The following is a 26677-nucleotide window of genomic DNA, read 5'->3' as shown; positions in this document are numbered from 1 at the left end:
TTTTATAGTTTCTTTGTTAAGTTTATTGGAATTATTTCTAAGTACAATATTGCTGTTTCATACTTATATTCTCCTTATTGCATATATATTAAACATACAGGAGAAGATATTTCATTTTCTGTATACATCTTACTGCTCAGGCAAAACAATAAAACAGTCAAGTGAGCACAGAGTATAAAATCAGAGAGTAAAATAAGGCAAGCATGATAAAAGCAGTAGGCTCAGTAGTCTTTTAATAGAAAAATATATTTTGCTGTCAAATTTCCTCTGAAACTCTTAACAAACATTGCAAAAGAGAAAAAATTAACTTAACTATGGTAAACAAATTCTTTCCTTCAAGGCACTGTTGCAGAACTCTTAATGTCAACTTGAAAATAATTCAGCAAGTCAGCTGATGGAAATACTACCCTACTAATGAAAAATAATACAATCTTTATTTTCTTAAACGGAAGGTTGATTGACGAACAAACCAGACAATGTCTTTGAGAAAAAAAAAGTCATTATTTTGGCTAAGATGGAACAAACATTAGAAGTTTGAAGTCTTATAAAGTTCAACAAAAACAGGCTCAGTCAGTTGTCAACAATAAATTTAGACAATTCAAAGACCACTTTGGTAAAAAGTTGTAAGCCTTTGAACTTTGATTATCTTATTTCATACGTAGTTCAATGCATTCTATATGTGCATGTTCTGGAAGAGAAAATAATAGGACTGCAGAACTACTTGAAACTAGTGAAGTTTTCCAGGATCAACTTTCTTTCTTTTAGAATTAGAAAGTTTATTTCCAATTTTAGTTGCTCAGTCAACAGTTTTAAATACACGTCAGAATATAAACCTTGTTTTCTTTGGCTGAAAAACAATTACACAAGTGCACACAAATGAAGATTTTGGTATCAACATTAATACTGATGGCTTTTTTCCTCTCTTTCTCAGGATTGTACAGACCTACAGCTAATAGCTTAATTATCCTGGCCCACTATTAGGTAATTCCTAGGTCTCGGTCCTTAGGAACTACTCATATGGTTTTATGCAAGTTCACAATCTAGTAAATTTGTCCAGGATTTGTACAACTTAACTAGGAATCTGGTCTTGCAGCTGCTCTGGATGTACAGGAAGTGGAGGGATTTTCAGTGAATAGGTCAAAGCATTAGGTACTTTAGGAACATTAATTTTTTTTGTTGGTATGGAGTTTGCTTACTAGAATTAGAACTGTGGATCCTTACACTTGGATTTAACTGCTGTGTTTGAAGGAAATAACCTAAGAACTATTTTTGGCTCTGATTTGGTATCTTTTGGCTTGAATGAGATGAAAAAACTCTTTGCCTAGAATTACTTTTTTTTTTAATGGCCTTTTTTTGTTTTGTCAAATGCGATGTTTGCATAATAAAAGAGATACGAAAAACAACTGGAACATCTTGAACAAACAAGTAGGAACATCTTGAATATATACAACACGGGTTAACTATTTCTCATGAGATATGTATTTATAGATCCTTAAAGATTCTTTCATGGTATCAAAACTAAAAAAGGTAGTTTTGCCTTTAGAGTTATACCAGTTACTTATGCCAATTATTTAATAGCTGTTTTTTATTATTCCCCTCTGTAGGGGAATAGACCTAAAAGGTCTGAACCAAGGCAGACGTGAAGAATAAGCCTACTTACCAACCCAAAAAATATCAAGTCCCTTGGAAACAGAGCAAGCAGAACATGCTGGCAGCAGGTCAAGATCAAACTACAATTTCAGCAGACAGTTTGACTCTAATACAGTGCTGATAGGAGGAACACATCATAGATCTAAGGTACACAGTTCAGGTTCTCTGGTTCCTGCCTCCTGTCACTGCAGCCCTTGTTTACTAAGGCAAAACACTATTCATGTAACATGCCTATGGGTGGCCAAGACCTCATACCACAATTTTAAGATCATGTGGGAATGCTAACTGAAGGCAAAAACAAGTTGTTCCAGTTTCTGATTAGAAGTCCCCTGTTCCCTCCCCACCTTATAGTATGCTTTTTTGGACTGTACCTAGCCTCGTTTTAGTTACAAAGAATTCTGCTTTATTCAGAATCCAATTCATGGACCTATAAGTAAGCTTACTTTTTTTACTACTGCATTTCCTACAAAAATCCATATTCTATAACAAATGATAAACTTAAAATTATGTTTCAAACTATCAATATACAGAAGTAGTTATTTTTAACCTGCAAACATTTACTTACTATAGCAAAAAAAAAATGCTGTTATATCAATAAGAAATTCATATAAAAACCTGTAAATGCATTGTCTTTTATAGTGCATAGAAACTCCAAGGCAAAATATAATAAACATAGTATCTTATCAAGGGAAATCTTCGTCAGTATTCAGCCCTTACAGTCAATCATTTCATGTTTATATACTTCCCATTGTTTTTTATTCAAGCTTTAACCTTTATTTGTTAAAGCTGCTAAATAAATGTGAAAAAGTAGCAACAAAGTACAGATCAGACTACCTTTTGTTCATTTCTAACAAAACAGCCAATGCTAGCCTTTACTTTTTCTGTCTTCAAAAAGAAATGGCCACTTGAGGCAATGCAATTTATATTTTTTTTCTTTTCACTTGACTAGGGAGTTTGCAAATGCTGCCTGCTTTTTTCCTTACATTTTTGTTGGGAGAAGAAATGCTTTTGGAGAGTCCACTTTTTCCTGTCCACAAAAGAAAAGATATTCTATTTTTTCTTTTGGATTAGAAAAAAAAAAAAAAGGCTAGTAATGCAATCAACCGTTTTTCTATTAGTTGCCTGTTCTTCCATTAGTTGCACATTTTCAGTTGCTGAATATATAATGTAATTAATTGGTGTATTTATTATGGCAGCTAACTCTTCAACAACAACAGCACAATTTAAGCAGTGCCACAATTCTGTGTGTGAACAGAACTAGTGGTACTCATGCTGCTTTACTTTATTACCCTAGAATTTTTAGTTGTTCAACACCTTTGCTGTTCTCTGATAAGAGTTTGTCAAGCAACACCATAAGCAAAAGCAAGTAGAAATACTAATTGCACAGTATATGTTAAGAACCACATAGGTGAATTTCTTAAAATTTCTGTGTTCTGTATAAAGTATAGTCAGAACTGGTTCTGCATATCTCATACATCCTGTGGTCTACATTTGTGCAAGTGTAGGGAATTATTTCAATTTTATTTTGGTATGATACTGTACCCCCATTGCTTCTTCCATCTATTCTGAAATAGTGACAAAACACCCAGTCTGCACAGTATTCAAGTGCTTAGCCTATATGGAAATAGTTTGGCACCACAGCCATATGGCAGGACATCTTAAAAGAAATTCTTAAGTACTCAAAACATACCTATATTTCCTTCTGATTTAAATAAAGCTAAGCAAAAGTTATAATGAAGACATTTTCCTGTTCACTGGAAGTTGCGAAACTGTTGATGTTTCATTTAAAGTCATGATAAAGATTTCCCTTTGACCATTTCTTTGGTAAAAATGGTTGTATGTCACGTTTGCTTTATGCTCGTAAAAGGCATTTTCTTTGGTGGAAATACATTTTTGATCTTGCAAGTCCAGCTTTCTAACAAGCCTTCAATATCCACTTTTTGATAATAAGCCCATTCTATATTACCTGTTCATTCAATAAAAGCAAGCATAGTTCTAATTTATGACAAAATTAAACAGATCAGTCACAAAACAATACGAAATCTGACCACATACAAACTGCCTTTTAGTAAATGACAAACATCAATGTTACAGACACCAAGAGTCTATATGCAGTATATTAGAATTCATTATCTGTATAAAATGAGTCATTTCACAGCTATTTTAAAAGCATCATATTTCTCACAAGTGTAGAAGAGTCTATGTAGAAGCACGGTTGATGTTTAAAATGCATAGCTGCATATATCTTCTGTAGCTTTGTGATGATTTCCGCTTCTGTAGGCTTAATCTCCTGAATTAAAAGAACAAACACATTACGACATCAATTCTATTATTTTGCTGTGTAATATTTTTCTATGTTTGTTTGAAATAAAGCTGCATTCCAGTTTATATTTAACAAAGTATTTGAGTGGTACATTTCATGAGGGGCTAGGTAAATAATGAAACCCGATTTGGAGATGTGAATCCTTAATGATTCAGTGGGAGTCATATGCCACAACTATGGAAATGGGTGCTTAGATCCCAAATGGGTTAAGTCCATGGGAGCCTAAGTCACAGCAATCAACAAGCACAATAACATGCAAGAAATGGAGACAACATACTCTTGGAAAGCATTTGTTCTTGTTTGTTTTCTGATTTGTTATTCTCTTTATACGATCTTTGCCTCACGCTATTCTCATTCTGGTCTTTAAAACAATGGACATGGAAATGTTCTTCCCTTAGGCAGGTGACTTGTGAGAAGGAAAAAGACAGTACCAGCAGTGACACAAACGCAAAGTCACTCAAAGCTCTCATCGTGAGATGATAGATCAGGGTGCCAGATGTAGAGGGAATGATAAAGGGGAAGCAGCTGGAGTGTGTAGGATTGGTCCTCAGCTGACAGATCTTCTGACAAGCATTTCCAGCTGGCCTATGCAGAAGCTTGTAATTAAACTACAAAAAGGACAGAATCTAGGAAGTTAGTTCATTATATAGCTTCCACAGGGGCACACATCCTCTGCTTTCTTCTACCACTAGTCCCTTCAGTCACTATCTATTAAGCTCTGTCTTTCCTGAACTCCTATAATGCTTTGCTTCACATCTCTGGTACTGTCACATTCCCCATTTTGAGTTCCACTCTTGCTATTGCATCCTTCCTCTATTAATCCCACAAACATCTAAAATTCCAGCTTGAAAGATACATCAACAACCCTTCTGCATCTCAGCACCTACCCTGAAATTCACAGAAATGTTTCATGATCAGGAGGCAAGCAATTAAGGAGGTTAATCAGGGTCCTAGTTTAAGGCCTGCATGGGTGAATGGAACTACTAAACCACAATGACAGCATTCAGCTACAAAGTTTTGGACTCACTATCTTGCTGACATCAAACAATTAATGACAATATGTTGTTCCATCTAAATGGGAATTCTGTTACTATGTTGCCCCCACATTTAAAAAAAACACAAACATTTGGGATGGCACAGTGGATTTCTTTATTATCCTTGTATTAGGGTACTCCAGAAAAAAAAAAAAAAAAAGTAAACTTTGGTCTATGGATTTTGTCTTTTACTTACCTTTCTAGTAACCAGATTAAACTTTCCTGTGTCTAGTGCTACTGTTTTCCACACCGTTGCTTTCTTCTGATTTACTGTAAGAAAGAGGATAAATTTCAAAGCTCAACTTCAAAATGCAGGATGAGCATAGTCATCCCAAGATTCAGACTGCATCTGAGATGTATTTGGGTTATAAGAAAAAATAAGATTATACAAAACTGAAGCAACTGAAATACTTACAATAAATAAATAAGTCTTTCAGCCAAGTAGTGACGGTTCAAGTCAATCACTTTCAAAAACAACCCACCAAGTTCTGGGCAGAAGGGATATCATTGCAGTGATAGTATTCCCAGAACTGCTATGCTATCATTTCATTCAGTTCTTTTAAATTTGTATATAAAGTGAATGACCACATAAACAATACAGAAACAATACACAGGATAACATCCTCAGTACAACTAATTATATTACACTGGTCACAATCAAGACTTATGCTAGATTTGAATTAACAATTCCCTTGATGGAAAAAAAAAAAAAAATCTATTTCTGAATCACTATCCTCCTACCTAATATATTGCTGGATGTGACATTTCAATTATAATCTCACGAACCAAGTTTAGATACATATTAGTCATCACTTGACGTAACAGACAAGAAGTGTTCCTTTGGAGCCATTCTCTGTGGTACACAAATTTATCTTCTAAGCAACCAGTAGTTGAAATAACTTTCAATTATTAGAATCAGACAAGTAGTACATAGGTTAATAGATTTTCCTTATATGTGGTTATCTTATGAGATAGAGCGGTGAATTAAAGATCAAGGAGCTGATCAAAAACTATGGCATCACAAAACATCCTGCATTTCATCCAACATGAAAACTTACTACTTTAGTGCACTATATTGTGTTACCGTCCTACTGTAATACAGTTTCAGCACATTTATAAGAAGCATGGCTGAGCAACAAAGGCAATTATTCAATTTTCAGCCCAAGACAAATCCCCAAACATTCAGCAGTATAATAGCACACTATATTCCCAAGACAAATCCCCACTTCATAGTATAATTAAATTACAGCTTTAAAGCTGTTTAGATAAGGCGAAAAGCACTAAAATGTATTTTCAGCTAGCACTGAAAAAAGAATGGGAGAGTGAACACAGTGCACAGAAACAAAGAAGGTCACTGCAGCAAAAATTCAAAAAGGGAGAAGCACTATTCAGAGGAACAAGAACAGCAGATCCACGGTAGTAGGGAAAAAGTCCTTGAGGGAAAGGAAAATGGGAGCAGACTGCAACACATCTAAAGAGAAAAAGGAACTGCTGGACATCTTGGAAGAAAAAAGCAAAATTAACAGGACAAATACAATGTCTGGGCTTCAAGGGACAAGGGAAGGAAGAGAAGTAAAATTTAGGTGAACTACCCTTTAAAAGCACATCATCCCAAGGTATGGTGAACCACCAACCCTCTAACAGAACAGCAGCAGAAGTGCCTGCAGCTGCCCCTTTGATTCCAGCAAGGCAGTGGATCCAGTGTCCAGGGAGCCCAAGCCCTCTGAACAGTGAAGGGTTGCTCCTGAAGATGGAGCTAACAAGACAGCTGACAACACCAGCCCCCAACACCCAGCCACTACAAACTTACAGGGTGCCTAGAACAATCACGGTTTTGACTGCATGCAAATTAGAGAAACATTAACACTGACAAAACAGAAATATGTCAGAAAAAAATTTCAAAGCCTCTTCTGAAAAGTTTCCACTTGCATGTGTTTTTCCTTGTAGAATGGGTTTAGAATGAGGAGATATTTTCAATTTTCTTTTGTTAGGAAACTATCTTCCAAACACCAAAATTAAGTGCCAGGTAGAAAACAGCATTCTGCAATCTGGAATTACGAAGTCTTAAGAAAGGGAATAAACTGTACTTTAGCATTCATTAACCCTTACCAATTAGAATAACAACTAGTATGAAAAAGTATTGAAATGTAATATATAAATTCCTTACTTACAGTTGCTCAATTTGGTCAAATTCTTTTTCAACTTCTGCATAACAGGAAAAGGTAAAACAGAATTATATAACATCTTACTTGACTGCAGACACTGGAAAAGTTATTCTATTTTTAATTATATAATTAATTCCATGCACAAGCAAAACCAAATATTGTGAGTTTTTTTTTCTTAAGTTTCTAATTGTTCCTCTCTCCAGTGGAAATACTTGCAAATCTGTTAATAAACTTACTTTGATCAAATTCTATTAATGTGATTTTATATATAATATATAACATGATACACATTAATGTATATACATATAAATATATAGATAAAATATGTGCATACCTATGCATGCAATACCCACATATATAATACATATACACAATTATACATCAAGTCTTGTTTCATCTTGCACATCTAGTTTGGCTCCTCTATGTGCCTTTGGTTCAGCAACCAGGATCACTGAATTTTGTTTTAATATCTACTTTTTACCTACTACTTGCAGTTGCTTCCATTCCCAGACATTCTCCAAACAGGTATAACAAAAATTAATTTGGAAGCAAGGGGAAAAAATATTAAGGACTGTACCAAATCATTTATGAGGAGCTATTTCAGATTGAAAGAAATTCATACTTGAATTCAAGATTCATGGAAAAGATTAAAAATTCATAAGTACTTTTTTTCCTAAAACATTGCATTATTTTATCAGAAAGCACACAGACTAAGTCACACTGAACTTGTATGTGAAGCAGTATAGGTCATATTCAACATTTGTTTGTAATGTCAATGGAAAACTAGGAAAGACTAAAAAAAGCCTACCTGCACGTTTCTCTCTCCTTTTCGAATATATCTCAAAAAGGAAAATAACAGCTACTAATACAACAACTTCAGCCACTATTGCTAGAAAGGGCTTGAGTGGCACCATGAGTGACAGAACTTTAAGCTTCAGTTTTCCTTTACTTTTTCCTAGTTCAAAAGCAGCTTCACACCAGTATACACCATCATCTTTACTGGTGAGGTTCAGTATCTTCAGTTGGGTTACGTTGGGAAATACTCTATTTATTACATACTTGTCCAACAGCAAAGAGTCATTAATGGCAATCTGAAAATAAAAAATTAGAAGTCGTATTAATACAATGAGAAAGTGTTTAATCAAATTACTTGTAACAGTTATAGCATCTCTATAGAGAGAGATGTAAAATTAATTAAGAATATGTGGCATTTATGAGGTATAATTAGTCCACCTTAAATGGAAGAATTTATCTTAGCTGGCCACCATGGGTCCCCTAATATGCACTGTTAGGGAGCAAGTTGCCTGACTTGCTTTAGTCAATTAATTTAAGATCACATTAAAGGTATACTTGACTCTACAGACTCTCCCACTGACAAGCCTTAGGTGTCAGGATCCGATGCCCAGGTTTCACCACAGCACAAATCATATGACTTCAGTCAGGCTGAGCTGGGAATGCTGCTTTGCTGGCATAGTCTCGCAAGTCAACGCTTCTCTCCAGCAGTACTGAGTCTACTTATTTACTTCCCCACTGTTGATAGAGTTTCCCCCAGAAAAGGATTAAACCAAAGTGCCTGTGCTCCTCAGGCTAATGGGGAACCTGAATGGTGGGAAACTGCTGATCTAGGCTCTCAAGGCAGGAGCTGAAGTGAGAAGATTATTTCAGCTCCTTCGGAATCAATTTGCACAGCACTGTCCACCATAGGATGACTTCCTTCAGGTCCATTTTTTAAAAAGGTCTTATTGGCTAGGAAATGGGAACATGCTTGTAAAGACAAGTAGAAAAAGAATGGAGACATTCCTGTTCTCCCTTAAGTTTCCAAAACCTTACATGGCTAAAAAAAATCATCCTGCTATGGTAAGATTCTTTGGTATCAGACAGTAAGATTTGATAAATGTAACCATCATTAATATATTTTTTATTATTATTTATTTTTAAAAGGTACCGCAAGACTCACCTGATTTGATTTACTAGTTTACTCTGGACTGTAGGAGTATAGCAGGGACTTTTTGTACAATATTTATTTTCCAAGCCAGAACACAAACACTACATTTCTGTAATAATGAACACTTCTAAATATCGCATAAATGCCTTTTTTTTTTTATTCCCCCTCCCTCAATGTACAGAGATTCACATTAACTTTGATGGAAATGCAGTCTGTAGTGCCTGAAGTGATTATATATTCCAGAGTGTCTGTACTTTTTTTTGCCACTTTGTTTTTCTTGGCTGACAGATGGGAATCTTACCTGTTCGCTTCCATTGGTCATATACCAGGTCCAAGAAATGGGAGTATAACCAGGACTTTTACAAACCAGCACAGCTGCATCTCCTTCATAAGTGATTACAGGTTTGTCTTTTACGTCAATTTTCGGTACTAAGAACAGGTAGAAAAAAGTTCATGAAGTGAGAACTATAGGTTTATACTACAAAAAGACAAAATATATTTAGATACATATTCATAGTAGTCTATTCATTTTATTTCCCTTTGAATAACAAACATATAGTTATACCATTTACCACATGACTAATGAAAAGTTATTTCATGCTGATATTCCAAATATAGAATTTCTACAGAAGACTATAGAAATACTGTTCTTAGTTTATATATAATCATAAAAGTTGCCAACTTGTATTGAAAACTAAGTGATAATTAGTCCGTGGTGATTTCTACCCTTGTCCATTTCCTCTTACCCTCCTTGACAGCTGTGAGCTAGGTTTCATTTTTAGTACACTAGAAAGTTACAAAAGCTTTTCTGCAATTTCACTCAATTTGCAAACTGTCAGACTTCTATTCCAGCTGTAATGCTACCAAGTAATGGCATCAAGCAAGTTCTGCATGCAGATCTTTTTGTGTATAACTGAAAGGATCTTTTTAGATTGAGGGAGTTTTATAGTTGTAAATATTTTCTTAACTAAAGAAAAAACAATTTTGGGGTATATGCCAGTAAAAAGGACTTTTCATCCAACCTTGCTAAGCACAGAACATGGCCACAAGAAACAAGTTATCAGGTTCCAACTTTGGAGCTATTTGTCCTAGCTATTGCAACTGCAAATACCCTGCAGCCTTCCAAGAGCAGAAGCCCACAAAGGACTTTTGAATATGTTGAGGCATTGCACAGAGATAGAGCTGAGCAAATATATCATGGTAGACTAAGGATTTCTCCTTCCCCCTCCTTTCCCTCGTTCTTTTAAGGTTTACCAGCATGTTTTCCTTTTATTTCATTTTCATTTGTTAAGTTTCATTGCTCTCTTAAGTACAGATCCAGTACGTCTTTTAAATGCTATTGGTCACACAAGAAAAAACATGCCAGGAATTTGCTTTCAGCAGTTATGACAGAATGACTTGACAGCATACTTGAAAGAGTAGTGTCAGAATATCTTCACCTCTTTCACTAAAAGATACAACTTCACTAATAACTACTACCACCTCCTCTGCAATTTATACATGATGCAAAAAAAGCAAGTTGGAAAAAAAAAAAGCAGAGAACATGCCAAAGCAAATACAAAAACCCTTGTAGACAGCCCAACAAATTTCCATAGCAGTCAAAAAGACCTTGGCCATGCTGATCAGTCTCAAAGCACAATCGTAGACTTAAACAGCAACACATGTGACCACCTCAGATATGATTAAGGACATGAATGTCCATCATGCATTCTGGGATCTGGCTCTCCAACAGAGCAGTTTATTTTGCATGCAGGGATTGTATTCTTTGTACTCCCAGATTTTTTGTATTCAAATCACCCAGAATGTGGTCACAAAACACTGCTGCTACAGACAAACAAAAAAACCCCACATGGTTGGAGATTAATAGATGGGTGACCCTGTCAGTATTTATATCAGTTTTCCACACTGTTTTAAAGAATAGGTTTGTTTCACAGTGTATGTACCTGGACAGCTGCTGAAGCAAGCAGAATCCATGAACAAATGGCAAGTCTAAATTACTGAAGACTATGATTTGTTAATCTAGCCATTAATATAGCCTTTGTTACAACACTTCATACTAGTTTTAAAATACCCATGAAGAGTCACCATGTTTAATAATCTGAACTTCCTTTAAGGCTTCTCAAAACATTACAGTTTCCTGCAGACCTGCATAAGAATTTAACTCCTCTCAAAGTCTTCAGGGTTATTCCAAGCCAGGAGGGGAGTGGTGACAGAAGAAGAAACACATCCAACAGTGCCTAGCAGCTGAGTGGAAAAGCTATCGGCATTAGTCACAGCAGTGATGACTTCAGCCATTTTGTCTAGGCCAACACATTACCCATCTCTTGCTGTTTGAGAATTATTCTCACTGCATTATTGACTAGAAGATTCAAGGATTTCTTTCCTGTTTCCTACACTCTTGCATTAATCATGTGACGTGTTGTGCCAGCACTTTTATGGCATCAGAAGTGGCAGCATTCAACTGCTGTGAGGCAATTCTCCCACCTCCTTGTAATAAATCAACCAATCCTATGCACTGTGTTTTGGAAAAGATTACTTCCCTGTTGATGTATTCTTGCCTCTACTGAAATTGTTATCTTACACTTCCAAAAGAATAAGGCTTCCCTTACCTTTTTTAATCTTACAAACTTTGGTGGCCATTGAACTAAATCTTACCTACACATCGATAAGGAAAGTATACAATCCTTTTCAGAAAAAAAGAGGTTCAAATAAACTACAACTTTGTCTTTCCACAGAACTGCAAGGTAGTCTCCCCTGGTTGAAAGCTTTAAAGCAGGTAACAACATCATTATGCAAAACCTGAATGTTCATGAGAGTTTCCCCGAAGTCGTATGACCAGATACCATGCTGAACAAAGCCAGCTTGCAGCACTGAGTATTACACAGCCTTGCTGGTCAGATCAGTTGAAGTTAGGGTAGTTATTTAAGAGTCAAGAGTTTTTAGGAGCCCGTGTTCAGTTAGAATCTCTCCTAGTTCACAGAGTCTCAGGAGCTTTCATAAATCAAATGCTTGCCATGCTCACTGCAAACTCTGGATGGTGTGTAGAGAGAATGGAAGTAAATCCCATCTGAGATGTATGCCCTCAGTACCTTGTATTTTTTTCATTTCCATGTTTTTTCATTCAACTGGATTTTACCTACAACTATCAAGGGTGAAATTATTGGAGAAGGAAGGTCTAAGTGTTCAGCTCTTCACTCATGCTGTCCAATGAAGCACACTTACTGGTTATAATACGGGTTGTTCTTAATATATAATGAAAGACAAACTGAAGCATTAACTTGGTGTTACAGAAATACAACTGAATTTGTTCAAAAACCTGCCCCCATTCTGCCAATTGTTGCTACTCATGTAACACTAAATCAAAGGCCAAGTTTTCAAGTCATTGGCTGTGCTTTCTGAAGAACTGATATGAGATACCATCCAGAGAGCCTTTTCCACTCTCACCAACCTCCACCAAAAGTTATGAATATGTACTCCCTCTGGAGGGATTGGGAAGGTAGGGGAAAAATCAGTTACTCTTTTATGGGGAAAAATTAAAATCAGCTTACATACTTTTGTTTGTTATCAGGTTTTATTAAAAAAGCTTTTAGTTTTTGTTCCAAAACTTTTGCTTTCTCTCAATTCTATAGAAATTGTGTTTGATAGTCATACTCATTTAGCTTGGCCGTATTAGTGACCACTCATCAAGTTAAATTGCAATTTCCATATTATCCAGGAACCATTAATACCAGATTTCAATTGTCAGTTGAAGCAAAATATAACATAACTTGCCTTGTAAATGAAATACCACGCTGAATTTTTCTTCACCTTGCACAGTACAACTGTAACTTCCCAGCTTACTGTTATCTGAGATTGTCAATCTTAAAAAAAAAAAAAAAAGAAAAGTTTTACCATGTTGGTTTTGCTTTTTTTTTTTTTTTGTCCTACAGCTGTAAATTACTGCTAATAAACATTATGAAGAAACCAGCAGAGTTTAGTAGTGGAACAGAGAACAGATACTGCTGAAACAGTAAGACCCAGGTTCAGTGCAATGTAAACCAGCACAACATTTTTAAGAAATTAGAAAAGCACATAGAGAACATAGACACCATTCTTACCCTTGTTACTCACAGGCACTCACACAGGACCAAATGTCTTTAAGTAGTATGATCCACAACTTACTGAGTTAGATGTGGCTTCACCATGAGAAATCTATAGCATATGCTACACAGGACATGAAATAATTTAAATGGTTTGATCTTTTTAAAGCCCATCCATCAATGGGTTAGTTTAGGTCCAACACAGAACAGCTTAAGAGCTGTCATCTAATAGTTTGACAGCAGAGAAGATGCTGGACTAGATTAATTTTACAGGAATTATTTTTTGTGTTTGTGTACATGGTAGCAATGTACATGTAGTAGCAGAACAGTGATAGAACATTCTCATCACATTTTCTATTATAGAAATTTTATATGGACATTACTGATGTTACGAAAACAAACCAATACAGAAATCAAGTTGAGACTACCTGGTTAAAATTAGCCCATTTACTATCGTACTTAAAAAGAAAAAAAAAATGTAAATTGTATCAGTTGAATAACAATTTTTGCATTATTTCTCGAGTTTGTGCAGAGCTGTAAAACAGTTCTGAAAACCTTTAAACCAAGCCAAATAATCTCTTCTGTAAACCTTATTCCTTCTTCTCTTTATTCTGATGATTAAGTAAAAAATTGGTCACTGATGCCATTCAAACCTCTGCAAAACAACACTGATGAGAGAATGGTAGATAACATGGTAGTAGGAGAAGAAAATGAGACCAGTTAGCAATTTCTGACTGAAATTACTACTTTGCTTACTGAACAGAATTACCAGGCCTCAAAGAACTGGGCCATTATCCTATATTCTTGTCTTGAAGAAACATTATTTATCCAGCACTAGGAGAAGAAACAGGAGATCTTCCTCCAGACTTGAGGTAACTGCAATCTTCTTTCCTTTTCTCAGCTTCAGTATGCTATTATGAGCACCTATTAATCATTGCATTCAGTTCTTTTCTACTATACACAGGCATATACGCAGCCCTAAACAAATAACGTAATAATTCATTAAAGTCAAACTGCAAAGAATGCTACTTACTGGATGCTCCAGCTATTTTCCGTTTTATTGATGTGTCCAATTGTTTCATTTCCCTTCTTCCAAGTCACTTGAAGCACTTTCGCAGAGGAATATTTATCATCCAGTTTGCATGAGAGCTCAATTCTAACTGCACTGTCCAAAGTGATATTTTTTACCACAGCAGTACCAGATTCACCTAACAGAAGTTTAAAAGTAGTATTTATATGAAAAATATCTTATTTCTTTGTTCTAAGGAAAGAAGAGATTCAAATATAGTGCTCAACATTACATGGGATTACAGGTGGTTATGTTTATTTCTTGTTATACTTTCCAGTGTGAACAAAATTACAATACCAATCAGCTTTTGACAGCAGTTCTTTTAACACATAACTAAGTTATTATACATACCCATAACAAAAACAACATAGTGACTCAATTATACAGGTAGCTTTCCTGGAAGGCTCAATATAGATTCATATTCATATCACTGAGAGAAAGACAGATTTATGATTTGATTTATTTTTGTTTTGGGTTAAATTATGAAATACTTTGTTCTTACAGGAGGTGGGATAGGGATTGGGGTAACAATGTCTGCACAGTCTAAACCTCCTTTTTGACTTGTATCTGATATTAAAAAAAAAAAAAATTTAACAACTTTGTAATGAATACATGCTTAGAGGATTAAAAGTGTATCGCTATATATGTATAGTTCGTCACAGAATCACAGAATATCCTGAGTTGGAAGGGACCCACAAGGATCACTGAGTCCCAATCCTGGTTCCACACAAGACCACCCAAAAACCAAACCATTTGTCTGCAAGCGTTGTCCAAACACATCTTGAACTCTGGCAGGCTCAGTGCCATGAGCACTGCCCTAGGGAGCCTGTCCCTGTGCCTGACCACCCTCTGGGTGCAGAACCTTTCCCTAACACCCAGCCTGACCCTCCCCTGTCCCAGCTCCATGCCGTTCCCTCGGGTCCTGTCGCTGTCCCCAGAGAGCAGAGCTCAGCGCCTGCCCCTCCGCTCCCCTCGTGAGGGAGCTGCAGGCCGCCATGAGGCCTCCCCTCGGCCTGCTCTGCTCTGGGCTGAACAAACCAAGGGACCTCAGCCAGTCCTCATACATCTTCACCTCTAGACCCTTCACCACCTTTGTAGCCCTCCTTTGGGTGCTCTAATAGTGTTATATCCTCCTTATTTTGTGGAACACAAAGCTGCACACGGTACTGAAGGTGAGGCCACACCAGTGCAGAGCAGAAGAGGGCAATCACTTCCCTTGACCGGTTATATTGATGTTATATTAGTAATATCAAAAAGAGCTTGACTTGTCATTATTTATATGCATCTATGTATCAGTCAGTTGCAAATTTTTTCAATGCTGTAAAATTATGGTTATTGTCCTGCTGCCAGTGAAGTTGTTAAAATCCACAACCTTATTATTGCTGGATCCGGCCTTTAATGCTATAGCTGCTCAGCTTGAAACCAAACCATTTTCAAACCTATTTATGGCTGCCTCCTATTAACAAGCCACTGGAACTGTAAATGTCAATTTGAAAACACTGCAATGTAGTAGAAAAAGTAACTGTCCTTTGGCTTTTAACCAGATGCATGAGCCTGAAGTATGTGTAAGCAGAAAGCAGGTTTCAACAGCAAAGTTATCTTCTTCAATCCATATAAAGAAACAGCCTTTTATGAAAGAAAAAAAAAAATCACCTCTGACTTTGTACTCATCAGCACTGACATTTTATTTCATAACTGGACTTTTCTTTCATGCCTTCTAGATACAGCTGAGGTTAGCCTATCTAATACTCTGTGAAAATTCATTCTGGACCTCACCTCAACCACAGGCCCACCCTGTAGTACTTGACAGTCAAAAAAAGTGTACGTGGATTTCACACCTTGAGTCCTTTCTCAGAGAAAGGGAAGTTTTAAAGTACACCTCTGACTTGCTAATGAAAATCACACCTAAAAAGCACAAAAGCCTGGCTGAGGTGGAACCACCAGATACTCCCAAAGAATATTTAAACTCTTTTGGGTCTGGCAGAGACGTTTTCAGCTTACAGAACAGCGTGCCCAGAACTTCAAGTCCCAACTGAAAAATTACAGCTCTGTTGAACTGGAGTTAAACTCAAGAGGTACAACACATCCATCTTATACAGCAGAGCCATAATCAGTGCAACTCATTTATTAGATCCATTTATTAAACTCAGTAAGTAAGCCAAGCATAACTCACCTTGGCTGTTTATGATCAAAGTAATTTTGCAAATGGAATTAGTTTCACAGTAGTGAAGTTTTACAGTCAGGCTAATCACAGTGGGTAAAAATAGAAAGGGTACCTTTTGAGATTCATTATTCTAAAATTAAATCCATACTTGAAATGAATGGAACATGAAAACCCTATGCTGTTGAAGATTAGCCATTAGGAAGGCTGCTACCTAGGGCATCTGCACCGAGAATACTTGTACCAGAGCAAGAAACAGACACTATCTTATTAACTACCTCATTTTATATTAGAAGAAAATAATGCTGTAAGAAAATACAGCATAAATGTTATGTGCCTATCCTTAAAATACCATACCAGTATTTTGCACAGGAGTTCTAATTGATCTCTTTTTCAATTCTAAGTAATTCCTGTTAGATCAGTTTTTTTATTTAACCAAAAAAATAGTTATAACTTCTTCTTTGGCAACCAGGAACTTCGCATCTACCTTAGGAGGGGGTTTGCCTTGTCTTTTCTCTGTGCTCTAACTCTTGCGATGCTGAGAAGCTGGCTAGCACCTGTTGGGTAAGAAACACTGCACCTTATGTTGTCTCTTCAAGTGGATTCACCAGAAGAAAGAAAACGTCACTTGATTTGTGGGGGGGAAAAATGATAGCTATGCATTGTTTTACTTATAGTGTTAATATTATACTCAGAGTTTCATTCTCTACTGCAAAATAATTATTAGAAAACAATAGTAAATAATGCAACTAATTAATTCATTTTTTCTCTAAATGACCTCATCACTTGCCCGTTCAGTTGCTGTGAATCGCTTACTTCAGTAAAAAGCTACCTTCATATATACTCCTAAAACAAACAGAAAATACTGCATGCAATCATACATATTTGTAACATAACTGGAAGAGAACATACTCACCAGAAAGGAGTACCTCATATTCCACATAAAAGCCATTAGATGTGTTCAACTTGGTGTCCTGCTTGAACTCCAGCGTGGTAAGATCCGGACCTAGAAGGTTGTGGGGAAAATGAAGTGGTATGTTATGATACTATAAAGGTAGTCATACAGCAATATGGTATTGCATTTGTTTCTTACAGCAATCTTTCAGGAAAAAAAAAAAAACTTTGCCAAAGCTGACTCCTATGGAGATCCATTCATACAGTTTGTGTTAGTAGCCACAATCTTTAAGTAGCAGGGTCGTATGGCCATTTTTGTAATAATTATGCCATTTTAGAATATGGTTTCTAGCTTTTATATAATGCTTTAATTGTGAATTTCAGAATACTCCAAAAAGGGCACAACTATCTATTTCACAGCCTAATTCAAAGAGTCATTTTTATATGTGTCCGTTTCCTAAGAAGACGTGGATCCTAGACCTGTATGGTACTACAGCAAAGTTAAACAGGGCTTGGAAAAGTAATAAACATCGGAAAAACAGAAAGAGAATACAGAAGGACAGAACAGTTATTCCTGATACCACCACAATTTAACAGCCACAAAGCTAGAGGTAGACCATCTTCTCCAGATACTACTACACTGAATCTAGACGCAAGAATGCTCTGGGCTCCAGTGGAACATGGTCAGAGTTCTGCACTACTTCACAAGACTCCTGTTATACTCAAGGGAATTTGCTTCCCCACATAAAGTGCATCAATACATACTATAATCTACCTTACTAGAAGTGTAGCCCCTTCCTTTTCGGGGCAAAAATGACATTTAAAAGGGATTAGATGGCTAGCAATATGCCTCTTATGCCTCTTCTGTAGGGCTAAGAGACTACATACTGCTAAGGGACTACATTTACAAATCTACAAAACTTGAGACAGCTGTCAGGTAGGCAACTGTGGGATTAGACTGTTTATGCTTACCACTATACTTCTGCTCTTCACATTTCAAGACCAGAGCAATGAAGTAAATTAATAAAGCTGCAGCTTTAACAGCAGATTCAGACCAGCTAAGGAAACATCACCCTTCCACATCTACATAAATAATTGTTTCATTGGTTCTGTACACAAGTTCCCGGTAAACAAGTTCCCAGTAAACTGAAGTGCGCGCTCTGGGAAAATGCAGTGGAAATTACACTTAAAGGAAAGGTCAATTCAATACAATTACAGCAATCTTCCATTTTTTCAGTTTCCGCATCCTTTCTGTACAGCTTTAAACAGAACTTGTACAGTCTTGATTTCATCAAACTTTTTAACTTGGTAATTACCAATAATATAATTCCTCCATAATTACTTGATAAATTAAAACAAAAACAACAACAAAAAAAAAACACAGACATGGCAGAACCTTGGGGTAACTGAAATTTAGAAAGAATAAGATATCTGATTGTTTTTACCAGGTGTAGATGCCTCAGGTCCAAGCGTCAAGTGATCTGAAATGCTGCCCCCCCAAGTTTGCCGGTTCACAGTTCGTGCAGTTGTCATGGGCTCTGAAAGGTTTAAAAACAAAGCTGTTAGATATTGACTTTATTATCTTTAAATTTCAGTGACAAAAAAAATAAAAATCCACATGTTAAATAAAATACACTATGTATTTTAAGCCATGTGTTTTACATACTCGCGAAGTAGTTTTAGTCTCAGTTTTTGTTTACATAATTTAAGATGAATTATAATTTTAGGTTGAATCTGCCTAATCGTACAGCATTGCAGGAGGAAATGATTCCAGGTTTTGTAGAAGGAAAGATACTTCATTATCTCTCCTGTCTATGCATTGAGAAGGTTCCCAAGTGTTCCCCTTCGGAGTCTGGAAGAGAAAACTGGGCTACGGCTTCTCTAAGCACTGGGTGGCAGAGTTTATCACTGTGCAGTAGAAATCTCATCTCTGAAAGCCTAAACATCCTCAAGGTATTTCTTCTTTCCTTTTGCTGCATAAAATAATGATTTTAAAGGTAAGGTTTAAAAATCAAACACACACACGCCTCTCAGCTATAGCTGCTGCCAGAATCTGGTTGTGCTGAAGGAAGTCCCTGCTAGTGGTTTGCATCTTGTGTGTCTCTGAGCAAATGTAAGCAGAAGTACCACATGCCTTCAAACTGCTTGCCCATTCTGTAAAGCAAGTTTGTTTTGTTTTTTTTTCACCATGTCAGGGTGTCAACTCACAACCTGAGGAATGTTATGCCACAGGCAATTAGCCTTATGCCTGGGCTGTGCCATCTGTGCTTTCACACCTTCCCTCATGCTTCAGTCAGTTTAAAGAAACAATAAACCTGTATATTAAGGTGGACAATGTGGAAGCACTTAAGGCTAGTTCATTTGGTAGCTGTTGACAGTAGAGTGTTATTGTCAATCCTGACTACTAGTCCAAAATTAGCATTTTTTTAAGCAACCAAATTATGAAACTGTCTCCTAGTACTAGACAGAAAGTCCTCTTTCTCCGAACAGGAGTGCAAGCAAGCATCAATCTCTGTCTAAAGTAGAAACAAATAAGTTCAAAAGTTTACACCTGAAATAAGACATGAAGGCTGAAGAAGGTCTGGGAATAATTTTCTTTGTGTGTGTTCAAATGCTGTGACAGCATGCCAAGGTTGTTCTTGATCACCCGAGTTTATGTGAGCCTACTATATGCATCACCTGGTTCATTTCTGAAATCCTTCAAGGTGATGGATAACAACTACCATACAAACTGGCACTGGTACTTTCCGAATCTACCTCAAAAAAAAAAAAAAACTCATAAAATGGCTTGCACACTGATAGATATCTCATATTGTCTTTCTTCCTCAAACTGCCTATCAAATGAGCATAGTCAGGTAAGGTCACATTATGCAAAATACCTTACGTACTTTACTTCATGTGTGTGTCTGCATGTGCATGCAGAATTATTAAATCCATTAGACATTGCACTTACTCTAGTTCTCACACACATTTTGCTAAAAAAGCACTAAAGTTGAACATCAGGGAACTAGCACTATCTTCAAAGATAGAAGAGTGGTTAGAATAACTTGTCAGAACTTGCTATGAGTTCACGTATAAATACACCTAGCCCAAGTTTGATTTGTGTTAATCAGCAAGAGCTTTTGTGCACTGCTTAACTCCCGCTGCTCTTATCTGAGGTAGGAATAAACAATCATCAGTTTCTTCTCCAGTATGGAACACACTAATCCCAATCACAACCACAATTAGGGTCCCCAAATAAAAGCAAATAAAGGGCAGGGTCCACAGAAGGTTAGGACACATAGATAATTAGATAGATGAAGGTAAAATGATTCTGTGATGTTATTGCACATCTCACTAATACAAGAGCCAAGTCTTCACATGAAAAATTGTCAAGTGTTAAGTGCTAGAACAGAACTTCCTGCAATGTTTCTAGTTTGGGAATTGTCACTTCTCTAGGGTCATTGTCTGATTTTACGGCAATTTCACAGAACTGTCAGCTTTTTCCACAGTCCTTGAGATGCTTATGATGCTTACATTTTTGAAGTGGCTTGAAAAGGCCTAGACAATGCATTTGCTTCTTTTTCTTCTGAAGAATGTTACAAAAGGATTAATTAGTCTGAAAGTGTAAACTCTACACACAGTAAGGTAGGATCACTGGGAAAAAAGTATAATAACTCTAGATATAGTGAAATAAAATAATTACCAGGAGATGATTTAAGTCCAGTTGGCATCCGAGTCAAAGAGTTCTCTTGAGTCTGATTGGCATCCTGTGGTGTCACAGCTAGATCTAAAAACAAAAAGGCTTTAAAGAAGCTTTATTCTCTCACAACTGAGTAAGAAATATCTAGTTCATGAACAGAATTCAAAGAGAGCCTCCCCACTACCATTGTTTTGTTGACTTCTGAGCATAAACAGACAAAATGCCAAAAACTTACTTTTAATTAGTTGACTTTCGCTTATTTTAGGCAAGAGAGCTTGAAGAGGCTTTATCTTTTACTTGACCTTTCTAATTACCTGATGGAGAGTTTTGTGTTCAGATCTTTTCCTGTAATCAGCTTTTAGTCAGACCACTCTTCTCAGCTATTCTTCAGAAATTTCAGCAGACTAGTAAGCTTTATAACCAGCACTCAAGACCCATCTTGTCTGTAGGCTTAGCTTATGGCAGCAGATAATACTTATACTAGTTGATTATTTTTAAACAGATTGGCAGATTCAGCAATACAGTAACAAATCCATTACAACCTTGCATACGTGTACCTTGTGACAGAGTGAACCACTACGTTACCTTCAACTATCACTTTGATGAGCAAAAGAAAAGCTACCTGCGTCACCCTACACCGACTTCACTAAGTAATGCTAATCACTATTTCCGATTTCCCCAACACCAGCACAAGTCTGATTTGGTTCTTACAATACATTTTTTGTAAGACTCAGGCAAAACTCCAGAGTTTTGCTTTACATTCCTTACTGAAGAAAGGACAGCAGGGGAAGAGGGAAAAATTTTTAAATTGCTTAGTTTTAGTATGCTGCTGTGTGACTACTCTGTTGTGAATTCAAGGTCCCTGGAAAACTTACAAAAACAGAGATGCTTGCAGCTTACTTTCTGTTCCCACATTTGGATGGCAGAACTAACTAGCTTAAAATAAAGATTATCTTCACATGATTAGATATCTCAGGACATATTCCATTGCCATAGCAGTAGAATGTGCTCTTCCTTATACTCAGAGGAACCTCACATCAGTAGCTTTTAAGTGATTTGGGTAACTGTTACAAAGCTGTGTTTGTAGCCAGGGAAAGAAGGGCACATACACTGTGTTTTGCAGTTTTAAGTACAGACAGAAGGGGTAATAATCTCTACTAGATATTCAAGAGAGTATCAAGCATGGAATGAAAAGTGAAGAGCTACATCAGTTTGAACACATTCAGACTTGTAGAGAGCCATGTGCTTTCAGCAGCAGGTGAAATTCCATACTGCTAGTTTCCTACACCTGAACAATGCTACTAACATTCCTATGCTATTTCAGTACTACAATCACAGACAGCCTACAGGCTTTCCCAGTGGCATCTCCAGCATACAACCACTGTAAACTGCATCGGAATCATGCCTGGCCCGCACTATCTGCTCTCTCAATCTGCCCATCATACTTCAACCAGTTTGGATCAAGATTATAATAAGGTAGTTGAAGAGTATAATTTAAAATGAAGCATCTGTGGTTCTTCACAACTGGCATTTTATTTTTCATAGTTAATTAGTGCACTGGTCCCACAGCCAAAAGTGCCCCTCTGCCCTTCACCCAAAGCACTTAAGAAATAAAGAAATCTGTTCAGACTGAGTACCTGCTGCCTTATGACCCAGCTGTGTGAAAGCCAAGTCTGCTTTACAGAGGTGATGAGAGGGAGGGGTATTATGTTCCTGATATTAAGGCTAAGGTTGAAGGTCCATGAATTTTATATCTCTACAGCATCTTGAGGCATTCTGAGGGAGTCATGGTGTCATGGATCACCTGATTCTGGGTCAGCTTAGTAGACATAGCACCTGCACAGTAATTAAAATCCCCCAAGATGATAAATTTAAAAGGCGCCACTGCCAAGCTCTACAGCACCTCTGTTATCATTCTGCAACAAAGCCAAATAACCTGCAACATGGTTTGCATACTAATAGGATTCTCATCTTGGCTGTCCTCCTTGATTAACATACCAAGTGAAAGCAGTCGAGGAGTGTTATTTCTGGTCACCATTGATTCTACATCTGTCCATACATAAAACTGCATGGCATGGAGGTACCACCGCACCTCACCCTTTCATATGCATCCTGCTGAATAGCATAGGTTATGGAGATGACCCACTACTGCATGACCAGTGTGATCAAGAGAGGCAGTGATGTAAGCATATCCAGTGGAATAACTTCTCAAACTATTGACTCAGGGCTGAAATGCCTTAGCCTATAATTGATTTGCATTAGCTTTAATCAATAATGAGGACTGCTCAGTTCTTCTTGCCCTACACAGAAAGGGCAGGCGAATATGAGGACACCAATATATTTTTCCACCGTCCCTGCTGTAGACAATATTTGGGAGATAAAGCATGATGTATACCATACTTGTAATCACCACAGAAATTTCAGGCTTTTTAATCTATTTGCTCACTTTGAGTTCTACAAACAGCCTGGCCCACTTAAATGTCTTCACTAAAATGCAGCAGAGAAAAATGGTTAAACAGGGAAAGAATAAGATACAATTTGGTATAATTTAGCATCATTAATTTAATGTTTATTATCCATGGATTTAATACCCATTATTTCTTGTGGAAATGCATTCAGCAGTTTCCAAGACTGGCAGCCGGAATCTCCCAGTGGCACTAGAAAGGAAAAAGCTGCAGTCTGAGCTCTCATGAAGCACTGGAGAATCCAAACAAAGGGCTTCCAAATGCCCCATGAAAAGCCCTGCCTTCAGGGCAAACCAGAAAACAAGAACATGGAAGCAGAGTCTAAGAAAACAGGTGTATCCACCACTCACAGAGCTCGTTGGTACCTTTAGGGGCGGAAGCTAGCAGATGAGATGTGGGGGGTTTGCTTTTCCTAAAGGAATCTGGCAGCATGTGCTCCAACTAACCCAGGCAACTGAAACAGCATCCAAGTGAAGCAGCAAGCTCTGAAGAACTCTACGTCTTGACACTTAGCAATTAGAGATTACCCTAAACTCAGTACAGAATAGAAGTGATGGTTAACATTTTTCAAAGCAATTAAATTTATCAGGACTGAAAGACAAAAGTAACAGAATAATAAAAATCTCCACTCAAGTTACTTATCTCAAAATAACATCTAGGAGGCCTTTTGGCATCAGCCTGACCAGCTGCAGGGGGATATCTCACCAAACTTGCTGCAACTCAGTCATTGTGCATGTGGTACTCCCTCCATTTGCTTTTGCTGCAAACATTTATTTTGATTGAAGACTGCTGAAGTTGCACATCTCCAGAACATACTGTTTTCTGGACTTCACCAAAAGGCAGTGTTAGTAGACCTGCTTCCAAAGTTGCAAGAACTTCACTTTGGAGCACCTGTGCAGATAGTCCCTATGCTTGAAAGAATAAAGCACTATTTCCCTGTACTTAAGACAATATGCAAATCATAGTATGAAGCCTTTCTACTTACTTAAGTTGCGTTTCTTAAATGTTTTCATATTTATATGAAGTCTGAGAAACAATAACCTCACTTTATAAATACAGAGGGTAAAACAGGCTAAAGTCACTGTTTCATTTCTGATGTCTGCTCAAAACCAGATATGATATCTACTACTTTAGAAAGACGGTAGATTTGCAGAAATTACCTACTAGAGTGTTTTTGTTTTGTTTTTGCCAGAAGAGGATTTCATTTCACTGATGGCTTTATGTAAGTTTAGAATTTTTTCAGTCACCATTAGGTACAGGTTCTGGTAGTAAAAGTCATCAAAAAATAAGTGTCATCTGGCCAGGTTGCCATACCATGACTCACAGGTTCCTACAAATATTATGCCATGTACAGTCACAAAACTTTTTGATAACTGAGATCCTGTTAAAAAGGTCTTCTAATTTATGTGTGTACATAAATACACATATTTTACACAAGCTTTGAGAACTGCAAGACGTTTTCTCTCCTACACTGTTTTCTTGTGAAACTACTACAAATTTTAAGATTATCACCATGGAGGAATCTGCATAGATCTCCTCTCAGTGTTGGAGTGATTAACAGAGGAACCAAGAAATGTACAACTATTTACTCATATACTACATATGGAAAATGCAGCTAAAGCATTAATGACGTTCACGTAACATGCAGAACTGCCAGCCTTGGCAAGATGTGCTCCAACAACTGCATCCTCTATGGCAAATACCAGAAATCTGGTATTTCCATCCAATACCCTTCTGTGGCACTCTGCCAGGCTTTAAAAAACAGTGATCAATAGTAGAAATCCACTAATTTTAGAAGTAAGCTCATGTTTCCTTAGAAGTGTCTGGCCTGCTCTTGGACTACTGAAAAACACCAGAGAAAGCACACATCCCAGCACATTCAGGTCCCTTTTTATGAATATTTTAAAAGCAGCATTTAAAGGTCCTAGGTAAGAATCCTCCAAGAGGCATTTTTCAGACCCTGTCAGGGGTCTGAACATACTAATGTTTGACTAAATTAGCTTACCTGCTTCAGACTCAGAGGGACTCGGGGGGTTTCAGGACTTTAATGCCCTATTTGTTAAAAATATGGCAGCCACCAAGCGCTATGCCTCAACCTCCCTGCCCTAGCCTCGTGAACTAATAAATCCTCCCATCTGCGAGGCAGAAGGCAGGCAGGGTGGAGGATCTGGAGCCACCAGACACAGCCGGGCACCAGACCATCACCCTTTCCTGCGGGCGACCCCACTTGCCACCAGGCCCGGGCACTTGTCCCAAGTCGGTTTCTGAGGGGCTGGGTGAGGCAAACCGGTGTGCCGGGGGAAAGCTTCGACGCCCGAGGGGGGCTGACGGAAGGACGAACCTCATCGCCGGGCCGAGGGGCACCTCCTGGGCACACCACCGGCTCAGCCCGGCGGCGGCAGGACCCCGGAGGGATGCTCCGCGGGCCGTGGGACTGGGTGCGAGGCGGCGCTCCCGGACCCCTTCACCCAGCCCACCCCGAGCCCGGCGCCGGCCGGCGAGAGGAGGGAGCGCTTACCTGCGGGGCTCCCTCCCGGGAGGCAGAGGCAGAGCAGAAGCAGCAGCCGCCCCGGGCGGCTCCCGGAGAAGCGTGCATGCACGGTGGGCGCAGGCATGGTGGGCGCCCCGCCGCCGGGATCCTCCGGCCACCCGCCCTCCCTCCGCGCTCCGCTCTGCGCCGCGCCCCGCCGCAGCCGCTGGCCCAGCCCCGCGCTACCGCCCTGCTGGGGAAGCCTGGAGCGGGCCGCAGAGCCTCTGAGGTGGGGGGGGGGGGGGGGGGCGGAGGTGGCTGCCGCAGCTGCGACAGGAGCCTAAATAAAAAATAAATAAATAAATAAATAAAAATAATAATTAAAAAAAAAAAGCCCACAACGCCACGAGCACGCCAAACGTCAGGCGGCGGCTGACCTCAGGACACGCCGCCGGCGGGGCGTCAGTGGCCCCGCTCGGGCTTTATGCGGAGCCGCGACGGCGGGGGTGGGAGCGGGGGACAGCCGGAGGGGGCTGCCGGCCCACCGCGGCCTCGGCGGCGGCCTGAGGAGCTGCCCGAGCCCTCTCGGGGGTTGGCTGGCGTCGTGGTGTTGGCCGAAAGGGGGCTGCTGCCGCCGGACCACCTCTGCCTGAACGGAGTTGTGAGGCAGCTGGCTCCAGTAAGGTTTCCTGAGAGAAGATTACCTAGCGAAGAGCACGGCCTTTCTCTGCCCTTTGTCT

At 38.4% G+C, this 26677-nt stretch overlaps 1 protein-coding gene across 1 annotated transcript; it reads right to left on the bottom strand.

Annotated features, from left to right (window-relative positions):
* EMB (embigin) lies at positions 1–26677 on the bottom strand. Its single transcript, XM_083817133.1, has 12 exons — positions 26642–26677; positions 25986–26277; positions 21006–21089; positions 18766–18858; positions 17343–17432; positions 14230–14404; positions 12889–12977; positions 9419–9546; positions 7981–8263; positions 7179–7212; positions 5204–5277; positions 1–3940 (listed from the first exon to the last, which is right to left on the bottom strand). The coding sequence occupies exons 2-11, from the start codon at positions 26080–26082 to the stop codon at positions 5220–5222; spliced, it is 1131 nt and encodes a 376-aa protein (XP_083673259.1). The 5' UTR covers positions 26083–26277; positions 26642–26677; the 3' UTR covers positions 1–3940; positions 5204–5219.

This window comes from Anser anser (assembly GCF_964211835.1).
Source record: "Anser anser genome assembly, chromosome: Z".
NCBI lineage: Eukaryota > Metazoa > Chordata > Aves > Anseriformes > Anatidae > Anser > Anser anser.
The sequence above is the reverse complement of the archived record's forward strand: the minus strand, read 5'-3'. Positions and strand labels throughout refer to the sequence as shown.

Bases quoted from the DNA above. Each gene is read 5' to 3' on its own strand.
- EMB (XM_083817133.1), bottom strand. From the start codon at position 26,082: ATGCCTGCGCCCACCGTGCATGCACGCTTCTCCGGGAGCCGCCCGGGG. The intron at 17,433-18,765 runs GTAAAAACAATC...ACAACCTTCTAG, and splicing joins ACCTGAGGCATCTACACCTG to GTCCGGATCTTACCACGCTG. The intron at 9,547-12,888 runs GCAAGTTATGTT...ACCTGTTCTTAG, and splicing joins CGTGGTATTTCATTTACAAG to TACCGAAAATTGACGTAAAA.